The sequence below is a fragment of the Pseudoliparis swirei genome, chromosome 3 (genome assembly GCF_029220125.1).
Source record: "Pseudoliparis swirei isolate HS2019 ecotype Mariana Trench chromosome 3, NWPU_hadal_v1, whole genome shotgun sequence".
NCBI classification, from domain to species: Eukaryota; Metazoa; Chordata; class Actinopteri; order Perciformes; family Liparidae; genus Pseudoliparis; species Pseudoliparis swirei.
The window spans coordinates 9,480,939-9,499,199 of NC_079390.1; the positions used below are offsets into that span (position 1 = coordinate 9,480,939).

The 18,261-nt window shown below is 42.9% G+C and overlaps 1 protein-coding gene across 5 annotated transcripts in view; it reads left to right on the forward strand.

Annotated features, from left to right (window-relative positions):
- gria3a (glutamate receptor, ionotropic, AMPA 3a) overlaps positions 1-18,261 on the forward strand; it is a 75,476-nt gene that overhangs the window by 43,159 nt on the left and 14,056 nt on the right. For all 5 annotated transcript variants that reach the window (XM_056411618.1, XM_056411619.1, XM_056411621.1 and 2 more), the window contains 8 exons: positions 5,126-5,179; positions 5,404-5,565; positions 5,943-6,110; positions 6,965-7,069; positions 9,425-9,532; positions 11,481-11,687; positions 12,841-13,214; positions 15,544-15,742. In XM_056411618.1, the coding sequence (XP_056267593.1) occupies positions 5,126-5,179; positions 5,404-5,565; positions 5,943-6,110; positions 6,965-7,069; positions 9,425-9,532; positions 11,481-11,687; positions 12,841-13,214; positions 15,544-15,742 (1,377 nt within the window). The remainder of the gene's footprint in view (positions 1-5,125; positions 5,180-5,403; positions 5,566-5,942; positions 6,111-6,964; positions 7,070-9,424; positions 9,533-11,480; positions 11,688-12,840; positions 13,215-15,543; positions 15,743-18,261) is intronic.

Sequence of the window (18,261 nt, forward strand, 5' to 3'; positions counted from 1 at the left end):
TGACTGAAAGAGGAGAAAAGAATGATGTGTTAGCTGGGAAATGATGGAGTCCTTTACGTGAAGTTGTTAATTGAGGTGGATGCAGTAGATTGAAGTTCCGGATAAGCTGACTCCTAACTGGCAAATCTGAAACCTCCACTCCACCACGGCCTCAAACTTCTCATTTCCTCGCTGGAACCTCCACTCCTGATGACATAGCCCAGAAAGGTGATCCGGTGATCACCCTCCAAAAGTTGATCGGAGAGCTTGGGAAAATCGGATCTCTCTTTGGGTAGATGGACTTCCTGACGAGTTGTGTTCTCCTCCAGTCTCTGTCATTTATCACGACATGTATTCTGCAGCTCCGACGAAAGAAAGCAAAAAAGGATGTCGCTCAAAAAAGTGCTGAAAACAAAGCGTTTAAAAACATCCCGAGACATCAAAGATCGACCAAATGACCAGATGACCAAAGGAGAGACCAAAAAAAAAAGGCAGATACCAAATGACCTAATGGAGTTCAGAACGAAAATAAAGGATTCATTCTTGAAACAGGAACACCACTCGGTAGGTCAAGGTTCAAGGTCGAGGTGAGAGGTCCCTTGTTGTTTTTAGTGAGAGGATAAAAGGAGAGTGTAAAGTCTATGCAGGTTTACCGTGATTTTATTTTCTTGACGAAACTCCATGACCACAGAGGAGGAGAGAGGAGTCTTGACTACAAAGACAGCGGCCACAGAGGAACGGATCTAATACCTCATCACCTCCCTCCACAGAGAGAACAGATATAACAGAGATCAGGGTCCTTCCAGGATGGGGACAGATTGTAGAGGCTGGGTCGAAATGAGAGAGGGCAGGGAGACCTGGAAGACCCAGAGAGGGTAGCAGGGGAGGAATAGGAGGGCACAGATGCATCATCGAGACTGAACCCTCTCAAGATGATACAGATGATATAAGGCAGTGTATGCATCAGAGCAGACAACAGGAGTAGGTGAACAACCGGAGGAGAGCCAGGTGAAATGAGGCAGTTAGCGTAGACAGTTCAGCCACCCACCCACCATCCTAAGAGGCCCAGTAAATGTGGATTACCAATGAAATGATGTTGGGGTGGTTTCCATAGGTGAAGCTGAGGGAGTCTGTGTTGGTGCTAGGACTGAGTGCCAGTTTGGTCCACGGTCAAGCTGTTACAGAGTGGTCTGAGTCTTGAGGCTATAAGCTCACAGCAGCTAAGCTCAGGGCATAATAAAGCTAGCTCCTCCGCCCAGAAGTCAGGAAGAGCCTGGCCTCAACGTCAATGAGCTTATCCTCCTCACCGCGGGCAATGAGAACCTGGAGAGGCAAGGGGGAGATAAGCAGTAATGATGGTCCAGTAGGTTCTAGTGAACTCGCGGTCGACCCAGAAGAGAAGCGAAGCCTCCCAGTTTATCATTAGTGAGCAGTTGGAAAGAACATGCTACAGTTCCCGGCTAATGAGGCGATGGAAATCTAATGCCCAGCGCTTCATTGGTACAGGCAACAGCTCGTATATTGTGTGGGACGGGTCCCTCAAGAGAGTAAGGTCCAGCCCAGGGCTATGGACAGGCGAGAAAAGAGAAATCAGCTCAGTGAGATCCAGGAGGAGAAACAATGTGCTAATTGTGTTTGTGGGCTGGTCACTCCCTCCCTCAAAAACCCGCTCTCGAGAAACGCCGATCCCGGGCTCAGTGCTCAGTGTGTGGAACTCTATGGAATAGTCGAAACCACGGAAAAAAGCCTGTCTCTCAGGAGCGGCTTCTTCAGCGCCCCCCGAATTGGTCCTTGGTCAACAACCAACCAAACCTAACCACAGAGGCGCCAAAACCGCCGAGCCCAGCGAGTGTGAGTGCGGCCCTGATGAGCGTTAGTTGAATTCATTCCTGCACCCGACATAAAAACGGGCAAAAGCCGTGAAATTGCAAGCAAAAAAAAAATGAAAAAACTAAGGCAAAGTCTGAAAAGAAAAGTTTCCAGTCCAAACAAGTCTATTTGGAAACCAAACAAAAAAGAAATTAAGGTTAGCAACATGCAAAGAAAAATTAATCCTGTTGCCCGAAACGCTGCGCGTTCCGAAAAAAAACCTCCTTCTGGGCTGAAAAGAAAAAAGAAAACAGCCATGGATAGGAAAAAGGACAACTCAGGGCAAAAGAGGGTGCAAATCCTAAGCAGGAGAGCTGCGACCGAGACGAGCTGTCGATCACAGCAAGCGCTGATGTGGGATGGATTGCCCGGCAGTGGTAAGTGATGTGTTAAATCATCAATCCTCGGAGGCGACAAGGAGATGAGTCGGTGATTCCACCCTGACTCTGCTGGAGTGAGAGTGTGCGTGCAGGCTGGTTCATACTGGTGGATTTATCTCCAGAGGAAAAACAGGTTCAGAAAACACCAAAACCTAGGGTTAGAGGCAGAAGCTGAGGCAAAAGGGACTTTGGACGCAGAAACACTGGGCAGGAGGGTTTGGTGGAAACTGAGTGATGAGCTAAACTGGCGAACTCTGATGGTCAAAAGGAGATGAACAAAGGCTGAGCTGGGAGTGTGGGATGGAGAGCATGAGCTGGAGATGGAGAGGATAGGACGTGCAGGAGCGATGGAGTGGATGTGGAGTCACTGATCCAGGAACTGAGACAAAAGTGAGTTGATGGAAAAGAAAAGAGGGTCAGCAGCTGTAGGTACAGGCCTCGGGTCTTCTTTTCCCCCGAGCTGTTTGGAGAAGCGGTTTTGTGAGGAATGGATTTAGTCAGAAAGTAAGACATTAGTCCTGTGACAATAAAGTGAAGCTCTCTCGGTGACGGTAGTGCCTGACCTCTTCCAGGTTCTTTGTGGTTTCTCAGACTCACAAAAAGCGATTATCGCAGGGGATCATGAAACTGGAGCATCAGGATCTTAAAAATATTTGCTATGCCCAGATGTTTTTTTTACAGAAGAGCATTGCCAACAGAAGGAGAGATAAAACCTCACAACAAATAGAATAAAATAATCTGCTAGTGGTAGAGAAATGTCTCTAATTATGTAGCTGGTTTATGTTTTTAAAGGTTAATCATATTTGTCTGATTTTGATCTTCAGAGGGTTTACTTAACATAATGATGTACATGCATTACCTACTATGTTTGTTTAACTTTGCTTAATTAATCAGTTATGAACTATTTAATGCTTGTAATGTTTTTTTGTTTGTTTCATTTGGCCACGATATACAAATGTGTCTGGCTATAATCCACTGTCAATATATTGCATGTGATGCCATGTTAATATATTTTATATTTTTATGTTCACAGTGAAACCAGAGTGATGACAAATGTGCGTTAAAACAAATTATAATAATAATTTTGTGGAAACTGAGTCACCTCCCAGAATCATCCAACCAGATATCTCACGCTTAGAATACATATCAGTCTCCATGCTCGTTGCCAGCCAGATGAGTACCAATGCAGATGGGATGTTCTGTTCTCCATTTTCTCATGGAAGTCAAAGCATTTTCCGGTTAAGAAATACTTGACACAAAAGCCAAGTGGTAAATCACATTATGAGTCATTAAATAGATCATATTTGAATCATGGCTGCAGACGCTTGTAGCGTTTAACACAAAGCTGCTGTTCAATAAACCAAGAAACACATGTGTTTATGACCGTATGGCATTCAATATAACCTTTAACTCCCACATAATGATTTCATATTCCTTGGAGCTACAGTAAGCAAGACATGTGTGCAGTGGATTATTTTCTAACAGCAATGTGCTTTCAGTCAGAAACAGCAGCAGAGGTGTCGGTTTTGGATGCTCATATAGACGTGTGAAGTCTCGTGCTTTCTGCCTGAGTGTGCTGGTGACAAACGGGAATTGTAGCCAGTCACTCCCGGCACTGCAGCTTCATTAAGTGCTCGCTGTGTTGCTACACTTGGGTCACTGCAGCTCCTTCTCACATGGAGAGCAAATGAAAAGCTTTTCAAGCAATAAGCAGAAAAAGCTTCTAGGATTTTTTTTGGGGGGGGGGGGGGGGATTATGGCGAAATCGCAGGATGTGGGGCACTTTCACAGTCGGTGGGATGAAGTGCAAAATGTCGAACGCAATTAAATCATTTAGCATTTCCGAGGAAGCTAATTGGATTTATTGTTGAAATTTGTCAGAGTGTATAAGCCGGTCTGAGGGCCGACCTTGAATCAAGGACGGTCCCTCTCCAGAGACAATTACAAGACAATGTGGGAGGAGTAAGCCGATGAGTTTAAAGTGCACAGGTGTGAATGAAAGGTGGGAGAGTGCATGCACTGAATAAGAAACCGGGCAGTTATTACATCCTTGTACGCCAGGCATAAATGAAAAATTTGGAAATAGCACCACGGATATACCACAGGGATGCAGTGCTGTTGTAAAATGGCTCATCTGTATTCAAGTGGTCGATAAATTCTCTCCAACATGATATCACTATCACTCTGGACTTTTAACATTTAGCTGACTTCAGTGCCTGAGCACACTTCTATCAAAACTGTGTGGAAGTGTAGAAAGTGAAAAGACCGGGAGGAAGGAACACAAAAAAGAACTATCCTCCCCCACAGTTTCTTGTTTGAAGCTCGGTAATCTACGATGCAGAATCCGAATAGAGGGAGAGGAAGCGAGTGTGTGTGAAAGAGTGAGAGGGAGAGGGGGAGAGAGAGGGGGGGTTTGGCTGGTGAAGAAGTGTAAAGAAATCAGGGAATGCTGCTCTGTGTCTGCTCGCCTAGACAGGTGCTGTACAATTGGGTTTAATTAAGTCTAGTGTGCGGCTGAGATGGGTGGAGCATATAGTGGCAGACTGTCGAGCACAGGCGACTGCAGAGAGAGGCATAGAGAGAGAGAGAGAGAGAGAGGGAGGTTTGCCAGAGCCTTGACCTTATTTTACATGTTGAAGTTAATGGAAAGGAACAAGTGCTGTCATCACAGTTTGTCCCCTATCTGTGTGTGTCTCATGCAAACACACACACACGAGTACAAATGTGGTCACCGGCTGCCCTTGCAAATGTTGCTCTAAAATGTCTGTCTTTCATTCCTTTCTTCCTACCAAATCAAAGGTCTTTGTCATTTTGCAATCTCAGCCCTCTGAATCTTTGTTCTCCGTATTGTGAGATGTGGATGTGACTCATTGTGTGTCTCCTCCTGCTTCTCCTAGGTGGTGACCGCAGGAAAAAACAGCCGAGGATACCATTATATCCTCGCCAACCTGGTGAGGACTCGCAACATGAAACAATCAGACAACACATATTGATGTGATGCAATGCAGTGCAGATAAATTCAACACTCTCTGTGGAATAATCACATTTCTCAATATATGTGATGACAGATTACAAATTGACTGCAGTAATTAAGCCAAACTAACTAATGAGCCACTGATTTTCCTCTTGGCTCTTCGTGATTTCTCGTTCCACTACTTGTGTTCTTTGTTCACAGGGTCTTTCCAACATGAGCCTGGACAGGGTCTTTTCTGGCGGAGCCAACATCACAGGCTTCCAGATCATCAACCCAGACAGCCCCATCGTCCAACAGTTCCTCCAGCGCTGGGAGCGCCTTGATGAAAGAGAATTTCCAGAAGCAAAAAACACTCCATTGAAGGTCAGAGGAGCATAGCTGGCGATGCTGCAGTAACATTTTATTAAACATCTTCAAAGACACATTTTCTCTCCTTTTTCTCCTCCTCTATCTTCGGTAGTAACTCTGAAATCATGTCATTGCTATTCTGTCCTTCTGAATCATCTCAGCGAGACGATGCTTAAATGACTTGTCACCTGCTTGCCCTTGAACAGCTGCATCTTTCATTCTCGCGCAGTTTTTATGTCAATCATAGTGTGAGGCTTTGATTTTTTTTTACATCAGTGGCACTCCTCAGTGTACATCCACTAAATACTGCTGCGGAGATGATACCCTTGGCTTGGCAGCAGTGCGGTCTGCATGATGTGCGTCACCGGGGTTTCTTGTGACCTTTGTCTCAGTACACGTCAGCGCTGACCCACGATGCCATCCTCGTGATTGCGGAGGCCTTCCGGTACCTGCGGCGCCAGCGAGTGGACGTGTCTCGCAGGGGGAGTGCGGGAGACTGCCTCGCCAACCCTGCTGTGCCCTGGAGCCAAGGCATCGACATAGAGAGAGCCCTAAAAATGGTAAGACGGAGGGCTTTCGCTGTCTCTTCAAACAGCGCTGCGTTTTATTGTATTTACTCAGTTAAAGTCTTTGCTTTATCTCGCTCTGCAGTCTAATCTGCTTTAAAAGTTACTGATTGTGTTGTTATGGTCAAATACACAACCGTTCAAAAGTTTGGGGTCATCCAGACAATTTTGTGTCTTCCATGAAAACTCACTTTTATTTATCAAATGAATTGAAAATTGAATAGAAAATATAGTCAAGACATTGACAAGGTTAGAAATAATGATTAATATTTGAAGTATTAATTTTGTTCTTCAAACTTCAAGCTCAAAGGAAGGCCAGTTGTATAGCTTATATCACCAGCATAACTGTTTTCAGCTGTGCTAACATAATTGCACAAGGGTTTTCTAATCAGATATTAGTCTTCTAAGGCGATTAGCAAACACAATGTACCATTAGAACACTGGAGTGATAGTTGATGGAAATGGGCCTCTATACACCTCTGGAGATATTTCATGAGAAACCAGACGTCTCCACCTAGAATAGTCATTTACCACATTAACAATGTATAGTGTGTATTTTTGATTAATGTTATCTTTATTGAAAAAAACAGTGCTTTTCTTTGAAAAATAAAGACATTTCTAAGTAACCCCAAACTTTTGAACGGTAGTGTATATTTAATTCCAAACATGCATGTTAGACCTGTATTATTTCTTTAAATATCATCTTTTCATCACTTTTCCCTTCCCTTAAAAATCTGTCATTTCCACTAGTTTTGCACATGTTTGCATACAGTTTGTTGTATGTTTTAAAGTAGTTTGCTCACATGTTGTAGGTTCAGTGCTATGATTCTTCTCTTTGTCCCTGGCAGGTCCAAGTACAAGGTATGACAGGAAACATTCAGTTCGACACATTCGGTCGACGATCTAATTACACCATTGATGTGTATGAGATGAAGTCCGGAGGGCCAAGGAAGGTGAGTGTGCACAGAGCCGTGGGAACATCTTTCGCAATTTGATAATGTGTAATTAAATACAATTACCAATTACAGGATCAGTGTATGATATATTTATATCTTAGCACTGTATGTTGTAATACGCACGAACAAATACTTACACGTTTCAAGCAGTTCTTGGATGGAGATTTTATTTTCTCTTGGCGTGGTGGCCGTACACAAATAGAAGCGAGGGGTGTGATTTGGACTAAAGCTGCCAGCAGCCAGTCCCGCAAAGCCAGCCCAAATTGAGTGATCTCGCATCGCCCCTGAGATTTGAATCGGGTAAAGATCAACGGAGAGTCAGTCGAGCCCCCAGAAGCTGAACCAATCCACATCTCTGGGGACCAGCCATTTAAAAGATAACGCGGCTTAAACCTCACACACATATCTATGTAGACCACATGTTGCTAAAAAATGTGGTTTTACTACTATAGAGACCGCACTCTTATTCAGGAACTGATTACAGTCAATAATTTAGAAGAACTTTTGTGTCTACGAAAGAGTTGCAATCTGTTGACAACAACCAAATGTGATGCTTCAACCACTGACAGCTCAGCGAGTGGTGCATCTGTCCAATCAGGAGTCTGAAGGGTTCATGCTGATGCTTGAATGAACTGTCAATCGCCTGAAATTAGAGTGTAGGCGGACAACAAGCACATTGTAATATGTGGGCTTCCTTTGCAGGATATGAAATAGCTGATATTGTGTGTATCCTCATGTGTAGGCGTTTATTTAAATGTGACTTTTGGAAGTACAGTCACGCTTTCTGTGTTTCTCTTTGACAACATTTTTCAACACAGCCTCTAATCCACCATCACAGTCAAACTCACCAAATGAAGCTCCCTATAATGAAGCTGCGAGGCGGGTTAGCAGCTTTTGTGAAGCAGGCTTTAAGGCGTTGGCCCTTACAGCAGTATTGCACCTTAAAGCTGTTAAATTGCTTGTTTATTTTATACTGCAGCATAGAAATCTGCTCTGTGAGCGAGATGCCCTTTTTTGTCATTTAGCCAATAAAAACATTTAATTTGCCACTTTTTTAAATACATATAAGCCTAAGACACGGACAGACAAGAGCGAACGAGAGCCGCAGCACACATTAGCGTTCAGTGTCTCCATTTTGTCTACAAGCGTGTGTTGTGCCTGGACTCGGTAAACAAGCTCTCAAACAACCGGGGGAGAAGTGCACTCGCTCAGAAAAGCCATTTAGCCATTTAGCTTGAGAGCTGTAACACTTGTCGATGTCTGTTAGTTTAGATCCTGAATCATTTAGTCCTTTTCTTCAATACCACTAACACAACACTGTCTATCCTCTTATTAGCTTGTAAGCTCCAGTTAGTTTGTCCCCAAACACCTGCCTCTGCAGAGGATTGGAGGCAAAAAGCTCATTTCTGATATTTGTCCACAGTTTTCTTCCTATTTTCAATGTATTTATTTTTATTATTTGAAAATCACTGACGATTTTTGACAGCATATGGGAATAAGTTCACAAGGACGCATCTCCAGGATACACAACACTCACATGATCTCTACATGCTGGAGTTGGACTTTGTATAATTGGGCAAGTCATAGGCAAAACACACACACACACACACACACATACACACACACACATACACACACAGTGCTGTGGCTTTGCAAGCTCTGTTCCCTTAAACTCTGACAAGGTCCTCACAAAAGCTGACACCAAAAAGGAGTTGGCCCTATACTGTCCACATAGTTCAGGTCACATGGCAACATACATCACGGCGGCCCGCACATCCAAACAGTGCAAGACAATCCGCAGTGACAACAGAGTGAGTATTGTTCATCATAGCCACCAGACGTGGGAGCCGTTGACTTCTTCTCGGCCGAATAAATCGTAGCGTGACAGAAACAAACATAATGCATCCATTGGAATCATCTCAGGTTCAGTAGACACAACAGGCCAGTGTTTGTTTTTGTGTTGCATTATACTGTGTGTACTATATGTGCAGTAATAATAGAACGTTAGAAGAACCTACTGCACTGGCAAGATAAAGCACATTTAGACTATTAGATGTGTGTTGCTGGTATTCATTTAATCAGTTCAGAGCTCTATTAGTGCAGCTTTCTGGTTATGTAAGAGAACATTTCTCTGAGGCCGGAATAGTTTACGCCTACTCTGCTAAAGTGTAGCCCAGGTGAAGTGAAGAGCACCATTACAAGCTTTTTATATCCTCCTACATCAGGCACAACTAACACTGTCTCCTGCTGCACAGATAGAGCCAAACAACTCACACATACTTGGAGGCTCTGCTGCGGAAACAACGTCTTTCTGCTTCTTGTAATAACTGTGAACCTCTGTTTGTTTTTCAGTTCGGCTACTGGAATGAGAACGAAAAGTTTGTTTATATTATGGATCAGCAGGTCACCAACGAGTCCTCTTCTGTGGAAAACCGAACAATTGTGGTCACTACTATTATGGTACACTCTCAAGCAGGTTTTAAGTGTTTCACCTTAAGATTTCTGCCACTCAAGGTCAAGGTGTCCATTGTTGCAATCTGTCCTGGGAGGGTAGAATTATTTCATTTTGAGTTGCTTTCCATCCACTCACTCCATGTTGAAACAGTCGATTCACGAAGAGTGTTTCAACTGTATCCGTGTGGGTGCCAAAGCATTTTAGTTTTTTTATATTACGGTGGGCTGTTGTAGTAGTGACATCACAATAACGGCTTTGGTAATGATACCGATAAAGATAGACACCTTTGTATTCACATTCAGTGCATACGTAAGTAAACATATTTCCCTCTCATTAAGTAATCTGTCGGTGACGCCGGGGTAAACCAGCCGTGTCTCACTGGAGACATGAAATGATCTGCACACACAAGAAGGACATAAACAACCCAAGGCTGCCACCTTTGACTGTTTATCTCTTTGTTCAAATTTACTTTGGCACTGAATTGTAATGTATCTAAACCAGTGCTCCCAGTATAGCAAGCTCAGGGTTAGACGCAGTGTTAGTTTCTGTACAGTTGTCACAGTTTAGTAACCATCAGCCATTTTTAAATGTACGATAAGGTGCTCCTTATCTTACATTTAAAACCACGGCCTCTCGTTCCTTCTGACTTTGCCTATTGTGTTTTCATCTTAGACAAATTCAGAATGTAATAGCCATACATTCTCATTTCAATGTGTAGTAACTCATTATCCTCATGACCAGACAGGTAACACAACTGTGAGGAAGAGAAGACAGAAGAGTAGTGTCATTGCATTATTTTCTCATTGCCAGGCATGCCTTTGATTTGAATAAAGACAACTATTGTTTTTGATCACAGTCATAACTTCATGTTGCTTTTCCTACATTCCATAACTTAAAGTCAAATGCCATATCCAATGAAAGGCCAGCCTATTATTATAGGGCGCGAGTCTTTCATTTAGTTTTTTTTGTAACATTGTACATGACTGCAGAAGGGAAGAGAAGGTAAAGAGGGGTTCAAACGACAAAGGAGTGAAACTGTTGGATACCGTGAAAGCATCGAGTATCAGTCTCCTCTAAAGATGAGTTATTAGATTGTTCGTGAAATGACCTCTGAACGTACGGCAAAGTAAATCTCCATTGAATATCCTCAGGGTGACATAAGTTCTCCGAGAAGAGGTTTGACGGCAAACCCGTTTTCCATTTGTGAGGAAATACATGATATTTTATTGAAATCGAAGGCACAGAGGTGATGTGGAATAGTCAAACGATACAGTCAAGACAACCAGCGGATTATTTTATTGTCACGATAGAAACGAATGAAAGAACCAGTATGACTTTTTACCCGGTCATACGACTACTCTTCTGACGTGGCTCACGTCTTTTGAGCTCGATGTTTGTTTGATGTATACATTGATATCCATATGATATCCATCCGTATTGGATGTATCTCTCTCAGCTGTCACTGACGATTACTTTATGAACTGGAAAAGTGCTCCATTCAACGTGTCCCTCCTCCTTGTGTTACGCTGATGCAAAGAACATGCAACCTCCACCTCTCATCCATTGTCGCACGTTTAGATTGCGGATGAGGTTAGCATGAAGGAGCCTGACATCCTGCTACGCCTCCTTTACACGTGTTAGACGCTTGGCTCCTCCCGCTGGCCCATTTGGCCTCTTCACTCCAGCAGCGGCCTGCTTTTATAGTCTGTCGAGTCCCAAAATAACATCCCTGTAACTGATGCTGCGTAGATCCTTCTAAACCTACACCCTGCTTTGTTTGGCTTTTCATGTCCCCCGTACCTGTTTGTCGGTCACCCCAGCATGTGTGCATGCTCTCAGTACCGATTGCGTCACAGCCTTGTGTGACCCATGAGGACTGGCCACTGTGGATGTGTGTGTGTGTGTGTGTGTGTGTTTCTTTGCAATGAATTAAACATTTTGTCTAATTAACAGGAAGCTCCGTATGTGATGTACAAGAAAAACTATATGCAGATGGATGGGAATGACAGATATGAAGGCTACTGTGTCGATTTAGCTTCTGAAATTGCGAAACATGTGGGGATAAGATATAAGCTGTCAGTAGTCCCGGACGGGAAGTACGGAGCCAGAGATCCAGAGACCAAGACGTGGAACGGGATGGTGGGTGAACTGGTTTATGGGGTAAGTCTCAGTCCGCCTGTGTAGCTCATAAGGAGGTTAACTGTTCATCTTTTATCGTTTCTCGCTGCTTAACCTTACGTTGTGTTCAGAATATCGTAAAGCATAGCAACTAAGTCTCCTCCACATTTTACCATAAGAGAGTTTTTTTTATAAAACTCACTCGACCCATTTTTTTGTGCAAAATTATTTTGAATACCACCATGAACATGTCCTATCAATCAAAGTGGGCTGAGTGGGTTTTGGAAAACCCTTCTTCAACTAAAATTGCCTGAACTTTATTTTTTGTCATGCATCTCGTGGCTCACTCACACTAAAACTGTCTTTCACAAGACGATTTGCATCTTTTATGAGAACTCAGCTACTGAATGAATAATGTCAAAGAATCTCACACTGCAGACTGTAATTACAACACAATTATGCATACAACCAGTGATGTGAGTCAGTGCAGGTTTCTCCATTTAAAACCTGTCATTTCTTATGCTGTGGCCGATTTACAGAACGCTCTGCTCTTCTGGAGCCTTCTTAATATTGATATCTTAGACAGAAAGAGATGACCTTAACTATATTAATTGCATCCAGAATTAATATTGGACACTTTGGCTCACTAGATCCAAGACATAATCCTTTGTGTTAAATATTTCCATATTTTGATGTTCAGTTACAATATCACCAAACTGGTGTCACTGCAGTGACACACTAATTGACGAGTCTGTCAGGCGTCTGCAAAGGATCTGATGGAGGTCAATTTAACACGCTGATTCACATTTCATTATCTGCTTATAAAAAGCTCCTCCACCTCTGTCTTCCAATCCTCTTTTTAATTCATGGAGGAAATTTGGAGTGAGACAAAGACATGAGCCAACACAAGTGCTGAGTGACTCATTTTAAAATGGCAGATATCCCTCCATTCAGGCATTATCAAAGGTCTATTCAGTATATTATAAGCTGTCACATTTAATCTCTTTACTCCATGAATTCAGTGCCTGGGCACATATATGTGATTAGAAGACAGTGTGAACTATATACAGTCATGGTTATTGCTTTGACTTTGAGTTTATCAGTGTTTCTTTTTTATTAAGTGAGTATGTAAACCTTTGGTTGGCAATTTGTTCTGTAAGACTAACTCCCAGTGTGCCTGTTCCTATTTTTACAGAGAGCTGACATAGCCGTGGCTCCTCTAACTATAACGTTGGTACGGGAAGAAGTTATAGACTTCTCTAAGCCCTTTATGAGCTTGGGCATCTCCATTATGATTAAGAAGCCTCAAAAGTCCAAGCCTGGGGTGTTTTCCTTCCTGGATCCACTGGCCTATGAGATTTGGATGTGTATAGTTTTTGCCTATATCGGCGTGAGTGTGGTGCTCTTCCTGGTGAGCCGTTTCAGCCCTTACGAGTGGCATCTGGACGAAAGTGATGAGGCCAAAGACCATCAGAGCCCCCCAGACCCTCCAAACGACTTTGGGATTTTTAATAGCCTGTGGTTCTCCCTGGGTGCCTTCATGCAGCAAGGATGCGATATCTCACCAAGGTTGGTTGTTGTATTCACTCTCCACCAACCCTCAGTTGTCTTCATCATCTCTCTGCATTGTATAGTCCCATGCATACATCTCCTTCCTGCCATGGTGCATATAGGTTATTTTGAATTTTGGCATTGATTCTATCCACGTAACCTCGCGCTTAACTTCACTGCACTTTCCTCTCATTTCTTCTCTGAGCAAACACACCTTTGTTTTGAAACTGCATGCCGGCGGTGATACTTTGAATCCACAAAATAACTTATATCCACCATGCTGAGGGCTGTAAAATGCACAGTAGTCATCATATTTCATTCAGAGTAGCTGCTGGAATTCCTCATGGATCTTGGAGGCCAACCATGTTTTTGCTGCATGTCCCATTTTACGGTCATCTCATTGGTGCAAATAATGTATTTTGTGGGGGGGGGGGGGGGGGGGGGAGAACCTCAGCACCATTACATTATGTATTTTCCAATATTATGGTCATCCCCTATAATTTGCTCATCCATCCGTCTTTTCATTCATCACTGTTGTGGTGTCCCTCACCTCTTCTTCAAGGATTTTTGCTTCCGCCATCCTTTAATCTGAGACGCTGGAAGATTGTATAGCAGCTGCGTTGCGTGCTATGGAGGGAAGTGTACGCTTCTTTCTACACATAACCGCCTCATTTGCACTTTCTCAAAGCGACAGACATGTAGCAGATCAAGGAGAGGTTTTCTCAGGTTCCAACTAGACTGAAATTGGATGAGTGAATTCAATTTAATTTTTTTTGGGGTAAACAGGAAACGGATAAACCTGTTCATTTTTCAAAATAATAAATTATATTTTTATAGCGCCTTTAAATGTACTGAGGGCACTTGAACTTTTCATAAGAAGAAACATCTGAAAGATAGGGACCATAAGGGTAGAATACATCCATACTGTGTGGTTTGGATCGGCCACCAAACAGGACAGAGTCAGACTACAGCGGATCGTCAGGTCTGCAGAAAGAACCATTGGTTCCAGCCTCCCCTCCATTCTGGACTTGTACACCGCCAGAGTCAGGAAGCGGGCAGGAAAGATCACTGCAGACCCTTCACACCCTGGACACAAGCTGTTCCAACTCCTGCCCTCTGGTAGGCGCTACAGAGCACTGTACGCCAAAACCACCAGACACAGAAATAGCTTCTTTCCACTGGCCGTCACCATGATGAACAATTAATCAGACTCTTCCATCTGCACTATCTGCACTTTTTGACTACTGTCTTTAATGTCTTTTTTATATTTATCCCGCTTATTGTATATTGTGTGTGTGTATAAGTACGGAAGAGCAAAGTGTAACCGGAGTCAAATTCCATGTATGTGCAAACCTACATGGCCATTAAAGCTGATTCTATTCTATTCTATTCTATACATAATCCATGAAATTAACATATTATGAGAAATCCAGAGCAGTACACCTGCAATGCAGTGATATAGTGCAAACACATCCTCATTTGGAATGAGAAATGTGATTTCATCTGAGAGCAGCACATTTAAGGAAATATGTGTGATCGTGGAAATCGGGGAAAGTACCAGAGAGAATAGTCAAATTTAAAAATATTAACCCAAGGTGGCTCTGCAAGGCACAGATTTAAAGTCGGAGCCTTTATCTTGTGACGAATCGGTTGAGGAACAGTGAGCAGGATGGGAGTATCGCTGTGACGGAGAACTTTGGCTCATCACACCCGGAATTCAATAGCAGAGCCTCATGGCACTTTTACTTCAGGCTTGTTCTGTCCTCTCTGGTCTGAGTGTGTGATAGAGAGCGGTACCTTTTACACAACAGATAAATTAAACGTTCGAACAAATGTCTTCACCAAAAACTGGTTGCAGCTATAAACCAACAGATGCACCAAATAAATATAAGACCAGGATCTGCCTTATTCACTGCCCACTACAGCACTGCTAACTCTGAGCTGGTGTGTGTGTGTCCCCCCCCCAGGAGTATTTTCTTGCTCACCTTAATTATCTCCAAAACTAAATGTGGACACGGTTATATTGACTTAATGAGGTTTATTATTGCTTTCAAAGAATGAATCAATCATCATAATCATCACATATTGAGTTCATGATACTCTTAAATTTATTTACGGCGTGGAGCACCAGGGACATTCGGATTATATCGCACTTCCCGTCACTTGATGGGTTAACCTCCTCAAAAAGTGGAAGAAATCCTCAAATTAAGGGGATCTTCTGATCTAAACTTCTCGGCTGATAACGTGCCAAACACAGGAGACTCTGTGAAAAAGTGTCCTTCCTCCCCTCCCTATGCTGTAGATTCTGCTCTCATGTCGCTCCGTCTGCTCTGTTTCCTCCTCTCAGATCTCTGTCCGGCCGCATCGTCGGGGGAGTGTGGTGGTTCTTCACCCTCATCATCATCTCCTCCTACACGGCTAACCTGGCGGCCTTTCTCACCGTGGAGAGGATGGTTTCCCCGATCGAGGGTGCTGAGGACCTGGCCAAGCAGACGGAGATTGCCTATGGGACGTTAGACTCAGGCTCCACTAAGGAGTTCTTTAGGGTGAGTGTCATCCGTGCTGTCGCTGCACTGCATAACGAGAGCTCTGAAGTTAAAGCTGGCCAAAAGCTCAGAGCTGAATAAGTCCCAGGAGCTTTTCTGTGTCTTTTTGATTTATTACCTGCTTGGTGTTAAATCAATCACAGAATGACTAGAATCTTTCCCCTGATACAGCACTTCCAAAGTAGGCTAATAGTACGACTACGCTTGATTAATTTAGTACATTATAAAACAGTGGTACACAGTATATTGTTTAAAAAAAACTAATGAAGTACCACGAAAGGAGTAAACAGCTGATTTAAAATAAATTGCTTATAAGCAAGTGTAGTCTGTGACTTCCACCAAACTAAACGATGGTTTTAGGCTTTGTGCTTTCGAAACCATTATGTGCAGAATAATTATTATATCCCCTTCTCAATCGTTTCCAAAGTAAGGGCAAAAGCAATCATGTCGAGGTCATACGGGGCATATACTTCTTCGTAAAAAAGACAGATAAAGCTGTCGCTTTGAAAACACAAATAATTCTTCACTTCACTAATAAAAGCAGGTGGCAGATTGTGTACGCGTGTGAGTCTTAAGGGAATCATTTTGATTCCGATGTATCCGTTTTAGAAACGTCGTCGTTCTGTCTCCGCCTCAGCATCTCTGATTGGTTCAGCTCTTCATAAAGAATGAAGTGAAACCTGAGAATTGAGAAGAACTACAAGATGCCTTCTGTCACCGAGCTGCAGTCTCTAAGAAGACATCCTTATAAATGGAAAATGTTCTTCCCGTCTGGTGTCCGGAGTGCTCTGAGACGTTTGATAAATATGAACTCTGGTAGATCAAGTCGACTCTACAGCCAGTTCTAAAATCACATCTCACAATCATCCTCTGAGATTGACAGACGGCTTGAGTGAAGATGCTTAAATACCGGAAAGGTATACCAGCTACTGTCTGGTTATCTGCTTCCTTTTTGCCTTCGCAGCTGACAGGAGAGGGCATTCTTGTTAGGACCGAGTCGGTCCAAACATAATCAAATAAAAGCATGTATAGCTAGCGCTCAAGAGAAAAGTGTGATTTTTGCAGGGATGTGAGCGAGTGGAGGCGCGTGAAACGTTTCTGTCGCTCGAACCACTTATAAAAGCATTCAAGCAGAGTGGAGCGGGGTGTCAAGCTGAACTCGGGTCTAAAAGCATTGAATTGGAGCAATCGACATGATGCTTATGGAGGAGGTCATCTGTAAGCCGCTGTCTCCTGCACTGCAGTACTTTCAAACATTACCCGTGAACAATGTGGCTGTTCAGAAAATATTTGGATGCAGAAAAGAGAATGAGAATCCAGAGAACGTGTTGAAAGTTACCGCTCGTAAGATTTATAATTGTACCAGTTTCAAAGATCCGTTTGGGGATTTAGTGAATATACCATCTATAGGGAGGATTCCCATTTCATATGAGATGTAGCTGTCTCTAATAGCAATGAATAAATGTATTTAATTAATATGGCCCACCCTGAGTAAATAAGCTGTGTGGATCATCTCCTCTTTTAATGTGTAATAATTCAAACCAGACGACTGACCATGACTGCAGGGACAACAGATGTGACATTAAGAAGAGCAATAATTCAGCAGACTTTGTCGTGTTAACTTAAAGTTAGAAAAGAGACGAAGAAGTAAAGAAGTATGGATAATTTATGTGATTGCATGCAGCAGCCGTAAAATGTGAAACTTTTGAAAATAAGAATATCAAATAGATATTTTCTGAAGCTTCCTGGTGAATCAGTGCACTGGAAGCAGCTCAGCAAGCAGCGCTGGATGTGCTCATACATTTGGCAGGCTGTGATTTGTCAAAGGTGCTCCCGAGGAGATAATTGACCGGAGTGATTTCATCCTGAGGGACAAAAATTCTGCTTTCCTTCCTCCAAACTCGAAATGTCAATGCAGAAGAGCCATGCTGAGCCATGCTGAGCCACGCTTATTGAAATCCGGAGATTAAAAGCTAATGATTAATAGGAGCCGTCGATACTTTTTTCAAGGATCTAATTTGCAAAGAAGATCACACAGCTTGCTTCGTACACATTACACACGCCGATAACCAACAAGCCCATTTTTCAAGCACTCACTCTCTTTTTCTTTTCTGCTTTTCAGAAAGGATTTAAAACGTTGCACTCAAACCACTCAAAGCCTTGGAGTTATACTTTTACTCAACGTTCACCCTCAACTAGATTTCTTTCTGCTAAGTATCATATCTGGTTCAGGATCTGTGTACATCGTATTCAAAGAAACAGGCTCGTCTTTTTCTGGACAGACGATAAGCGTATAGCGTAGTTTAGGATAAAGACTGTCCACAACAATCAGCAGCAGCTGCTCTCATGCCACATCCCATTTGCCTAATTCACCTTTGAAATTCCATTTTCCTCAGTTACTTACTGAGACTGACAACTTATTTGGATCCTTTAGTCTGTGTGCAATAGCAGATGTGTGAAAGGAGAGGACAAGTAAGAAGTAGTTTGTTTACATTCTATTACAATATCAAAGGGTGTTA